This window comes from Enoplosus armatus, chromosome 20, assembly GCF_043641665.1.
Source record: "Enoplosus armatus isolate fEnoArm2 chromosome 20, fEnoArm2.hap1, whole genome shotgun sequence".
NCBI classification, from domain to species: Eukaryota; Metazoa; Chordata; class Actinopteri; order Centrarchiformes; family Enoplosidae; genus Enoplosus; species Enoplosus armatus.
In genome coordinates this window covers 968,629-974,628 of record NC_092199.1, presented here as the reverse complement: position 1 = coordinate 974,628, position 6,000 = coordinate 968,629, and the positions used below count along the sequence as shown (strand labels likewise).

Here is a 6,000-nt window from a genome sequence, read left to right as displayed (position 1 = left end):
CAGATATTCAGATATTTTCTAACACTGTTGCCTGTGAGTTTCCAAACTATAGAAGTGCTTCAACTGTCAGTCACCTGACATTGTCTACAGGCAAAATGAATGGATTTCTGGTACCAGGGGCTGGAATAGCTCCTCCCACTTTTCAACTTCAGAAAAAAAAATAAAAAAATAAAAAAGCTGTCAGAATGCTCCTGTTCATGGGGGCGTGGCCTCTTTTCACCAAAGGCAACAGAATGGAACCAACCATGATTCTGGTCCTTTGATCTTTGATGTAGGATTCTAGAACTCCGAGAGTCTACAAGGCCACCTCCAAAACCCACAAAACCCACAGAGTGACACGATCTCAAATCAACCACACACAAGTGTTGTTTACCAGTCAAGAAGGATCTACTACACAGACTATCTTCTACACAGAGCTACAGTCTGCTACAGACAACTACAGTCTACTACAGACAACTACAGTCTACTACAGACAGTGGCATGACTCAGAGAAGCAACCCAAGAAACAGTGGCATGAATCAGAGAAGCAACCAGAGTAGCAACCCAAGAAACAGTGGCATGACTCAGAGAAGCAACCCAAGAAACAGTGGCATGACTCAGAGAAGCAACCAGAGTAGCAACCCAAGAAACAGTGGCATGGACCAGAGAAGCAACCCAAGAAACAGTGGCATGGATCACAGAAGCAACCCAAGAAACAGTGGCATGGACCAGAGAAGCAACCCAAGAAACAGTGGCATGGATCACAGAAGCAACCCAAGAAACAGTGGCATGGATCACAGAAGCAACCCAAGAAACGGGGCCAGATTTGTTGACACTGCTCCTCAGCACCGTCCAACATCTCGCCCGGACTTCTACCATACACGAAATGCCAGTGCTAATGCTCACCAGGAGAACGATCACCTGACAGGAGAGATAAACACCCTGATGCAGCAAAACAAAGAACTACTGGCTGAAAAGACAAAGCTTGGCCATGAGGTCCGCTATGATAAACAGAAGATAAGCAGGTTGGAGGATCTTATAGAGCTCAGGGAAAAGCAGTTCCTAGAGAAACACAGAAAGAGCTCCGAGACCATCTCAAAGCAAGAGTCAGAGATCTCCTCCCTCAAGGAGAAGCAGGTGGATGTCACCCAGCAGAGAGACAATGAAATCCTGGATCTCAGGGGGGTGAAGGACAGTCTCTGTCAGAGGCTCACAGAGGCCTCAGCCAAATATCTCCAGAGTGACAAAGCTTGGGAGGAAAAATACAACGCCCAGAAGGAGAAGTTCACAAAGGAGCTGGCCGAGAAAGAACAGAGCTGGGAGACGAGACTAAAACAGGTGGAGGAAGAGAATAAAGACCTGGTCCAGAGAGAACAGTCCTGGGAAACCAGAGTGAAACAGGTGGAGGAAGAGAATAAAGACCTGGTCCAGAGAGAACAGTCCTGGGAAACCAGAGTGAAACAGGTGGAGGAAGAGAAGAAAGACCTGGTCCAGAGAGAACACACCTGGGAAACCAGAGTAAATCAGGTGGAGGAAGAGAAGAAAGACCTGGTCCAGAGAGAACAGACCTGGGAAACCAGAGTGAAACAGGTGGAGGAAGAGAAGAAAGACCTGGTCCAGAGAGAACAGTCCTGGGAAACCACAGTGAAACGGTTGGAGGAAGAGAATGAAATACTGTTCCAGACCTGCAAAGCCATCGTGAAACAGGTGGGGGAACAGAATAAAGAACTGATCCAGAACTGGGAAACCAGCATGAAACAGGTTGAGGAAGAGAATAAAGAACTGGTCCAGACCTGGGAAACCAAAGTGAAACAGGTGGAGGAAGAGAATAAAGAACTGGTCCAGAGAGAAACAACCTGGGAAACCAAAGTGAAACAGGTGGAGGAAGAGAAGAAAGACCTGGTCCAGAGAGAACAGTCCTGGGAAACCAGAGTGAAGCAGGTGGAGGAAGAGAATAAAGACCTGGTCCAGAGAGAACAGTCCTGGGAAACCAGAGTGAAACAGGTGGAGGAAGAGAATAAAGACCTGGTCCAGAGAGAACAGTCCTGGGAAACCAGAGTGAAACAGGTGGAGGAAGAGAAGAAAGACCTGGTCCAGAGAGAACAGTCCTGGGAAACCAGAGTGAAACAGGTGGAGGAAGAGAATAAAGACCTGGTCCAGAGAGAACAGACCTGGGAAACCAGAGTGAAACAGGTGGAGGAAGAGAATAAAGACCTGGTCCAGAGAGAACAGTCCTGGGAAACCAGAGTGAAACAGGTGGAGGAAGAGAATAAAGACCTGGTCCAGAGAGAACAGTCCTGGGAAACCAGAATGAAACAGGTGGAGGAACAGAATAAAGAACTGGTCCAGACCTGGGAAACCAGCATGAAACAGGTGGAGGAAGAGAATAAAGAACTGGCCCAGACCTGGGAAACCAAAGTGAAACAGATGGAGGAAGAGAATGAAGTACTGGTCCAGACCTGCGAAACCATCGTGAAACAGGTGGGGGAACAGAATAAAGAACTGATCCAGACCTGGGAAACCAGCATGAAACAGGTGGAGGAAGAGAATAAAGAACTGGTCCAGAGAGAACAGACCTGGGAAACCAGAGTGAAACAGGTGGAGGAAGAGAATAAAGAACTGGTCCAGAGAGAACAGACCTGGGAAACCAGAGTGAAACAGGTGGAGGAACAGAATAAAGAACTGATCCAGAATTTGGAAACCAGCATGAAACAGGTGGAGGAAGAGAATAAAGAACTGGCCCAGACCTTGGAAACCAAAGTGAAACAGATGGAGGAAGAGAATGAAGTACTGGTCCAGACCTGCGAAACCATTGTGAAACAGGTGGAGGAACAGAATAAAGAACTGATCCAGAACTGGGAAACCAGCATGAAACAGGTGGAGGAAGAGAATAAAGAACTGGTCCAGTCCTGGGAAACCAGAGTGAAACAGGTGGAGGAAGAGAATGAAGTACTGTTCCAGACCTGCGAAACCATCGTGAAACAAGTGGGGGAACAGAATAAAGAACTGATCCAGAACTGGGAAACCAGCGTGAAACAGGAGGAGGAAGAGAACGAAGAATTACATTCTCAGGTCCGTGGTCTCTGGAGCAGAGTGATACAGCTGGAGGAAGAGAATAAAGAACTACATTCCCAGGTCCGTGGTCTCTGCGAAACCAGTGTAAAACAGGTGGAGGAAGAGGATGAAGTACTGGTCCAGACCTGCGAAACCATTGTGAAACAGGTGGAGGAAGAGAATGAAGAACTGGTCCAGAGCTGGGAAACCATTGTGAAACAGGTGGAGGAAGAGAATGAAGAACTGGTCCAGAGCTGGGAAACCAGCGTGAAACAAGTGGAGGAAGAGAATGAAGAACTGGTCCAGACCTGCGAAACCATTGTGAAACAGGTGGAGGAACAGAATGAAGAACTGGTCCAGACCTGGGAAACCAGCGTGAAACAGGTGGAGAAAGAGAATGAAGAACTGGAGGAGCTCTGTCTGAAAATGAAGAAGAAGAAGAGGAGAGGTTTCTGGTCTCGCATTAAGTCGATCAGGACTGGACGAAAAAAGGTGGAGCAAAAGAAAGAAAAGGAAGAGCAGAAGGAGATGAAAAAGAAACAAAAGGAAGAGCAGAAGGAGATAAAAAAGAAAGAAAAGGAAGAGCAGAAGGAGATGAAAAAGAAACAAAAGGAAGAGCAGAAGGAGATGAAAAAGAAACAAAAGGAAGAGCAGAAGAAAAAGCAAAATGAGGAGAAGCCAGAGAAGAAGAAGGGTTTTTTCAGCTGGATGCACAAGAAGAAGAAGAAGTGTGACAGCGACAGTGAGGTGGAGGCTGCTGGATGTTCAGCTCAGGCTGGACAACAGTAGCTCCATCCCCCCCCCCCCCTCCCCTCAACCTGCCTCCCTCACTATAATAAAGACCTGGTCCAGAGAGAACAGACCTGGGAAACCAGAGTGAAACAGGTGGAGTAACAGAATAAAGAACAGGTCCAGACCTGGGAAACCAGAGTAAAACAGGTGGAGGAAGAGCATAAAGAACTGGTCCAGAACTGGGAAACCAGAGTGAAACAGGTGCAGGAAGAGCATAAAGAACTGGTCCAGAACTGGGAAACCAGAGTGAAACAGGTGGAGGAAGAGCATAAAGAACTGGTCCAGAACTGGGAAACCAGAGTGAAACAGGTGGAGGAAGAGAATAAAGAACTGGTCCTGAACTGGGAAACCAGAGTAAAACAGGTGGAGGAAGAGCATAAAGAACTGGTCCAGAACTGGGAAACCAGAGTGAAACAGGTGGAGGAACAGAATAAAGAACTGGTCCAGAACTGGGAAACCAGAGTGAAACAGGTGGAGGAAGATAATAAAGAACTCGTCCAGACCTGGGAAACCAGAGTGAAACAGGTAGTGGAACAGAATAAAGAACTGGTCCAGACCTGGGAAACCAGCGTGAAACAGGTGGAGGAAGAGAATAAAGAACTGGTCCAGAACTGGGAAACCAGAGTGAAACAGGTGGAGGAAGAGAATATAGACTGGTCCAGACCTGGGAAACCAGAGTGAAACAGGTGGAGGAACAGAATCAGAACTGGTCCAGACCTGGGAAACCAGCGTGAAACAGGTAGTGGAACAGAATAAAGAACTGGTCCAGACCTGGGAAACCAGCGTGAAACAGGTGGAGGAACAGAATAAAGAACTGGAGGAGCTCTGTCTGAAAATGAAGAAGAAGAAGAGGAGAGGTTTCTGTCGATCAGGACTGGACGAAAAAAGGTGGAGCAAAAGAAACAAAAGGAAGAGCAGAAGAAAAAGCAAAATGAGGAGAAGCCAGAGAAGAAGAAGAAGGGTTTTATCAGCTGGATGCACAAGAAGAAGAAGAAGTGTGACAGCGACAGTGAGGTGGAGGCTGCTGGATGTTCGGCTCAGGCTGGACAACAGTAGCTCACTCCCCCTACACCCTTCCCCTCAACCTGTCTCCCTCACTGCCTCCCACCTCCCCTGTCCTCCCCCACCTTACCTCCACCTCCCCTCCATCGCTCCCACCTCCCCTGTCCTCCCCCACCTTGCCTCCACCTCTCCTCCATCGCTCCCACCTCCCCTGTCCCTCCACCCTTTCTCCACCCTGTTGAGGACAGCACAGTGGCTCAGTGATTAGCACTGCAGCCTCACAGAAACCCCCCCACCTTGTTTCTGTGTGGAGTTTGTATGCTCCTCCCTGTGTCTGAGTGGGTTTTCTCCTGGTGCTCAGGTTTCCTCCCACAGTCCAAAGACATGCACATTAGGCTCATTGGAAACTCTAAATTGCCCCCAAAAACATTAAAAATCAATCAATAAAATTTCAATCATATTTCTGCATGTGTCTGCGTCTGATTAAAGATATAAAGTGTAAATATAATGATTAAGTACTGGTGTCTGTCATCATATATTCCTTGTTTAACTTGTATTAGTTCAGAATCAATGTTATGTCATGAAACATGTCGTTCTTTTTTATAACTGCAACTTTACATGAAGTCATAAATGAGTTACACAGCGGGACAGTAAGGTTTTAAATGCACAGCTGGGGGGGGGGGGGGGGGGTGACCCTCATGATGAACTACTTTTAGATATTTACATTATAACCTATAATGGAAATAATTATTATTAATAAATATCTGACTTTTATATGGGTTAAGGCTTGTATTATGTGTGTCCCATATTTGATTTGCCGTGTCATGGGTGCAGACAAAAGATTTTGTTTGCAGTAATCAGAATGCCTTTTTTCTGATTTTGAAGCATGTAAAATATTGCAAAAAACAATCATTTAGATCAGGAGAAGACCTGAAAATGCAAAACCTGAAATCAGCCTTTGTGAATTGTGCTGCTGTTGGTGTGTTGTGAATATTTGTCCACTAGAGGGCAGAATTCACTTTCCTTTACTCACCTGCTGCTCTGAAGACTTCTCAACGTCCTGTTTGTATGTGTGTGCGCATCATCAGTGGTGGACAAGTCACATCTTAACATCTGTCCACATGTTGGCAGTAAAATGAGTCATTAAAAGCTTTCTTTATGCTTGCAATCTAT

The 6,000-nt window shown here is 46.5% G+C and overlaps 1 protein-coding gene across 1 annotated transcript; it reads left to right on the top strand.

The window, feature by feature from the left end:
* Positions 1 to 558: 558 nt before the first annotated feature.
* Positions 559 to 4,881, top strand: LOC139303587 (putative autophagy-related protein 11). Its single transcript, XM_070927437.1, has 5 exons — positions 559 to 1,380; positions 1,687 to 1,920; positions 2,578 to 3,525; positions 3,973 to 4,350; positions 4,714 to 4,881. Exons 1-5 carry the CDS (start codon positions 559 to 561, stop codon positions 4,879 to 4,881), a joined length of 2,550 nt encoding a protein of 849 aa, XP_070783538.1.
* The last annotated feature ends 1,119 nt before the right edge of the window (positions 4,882 to 6,000 follow it).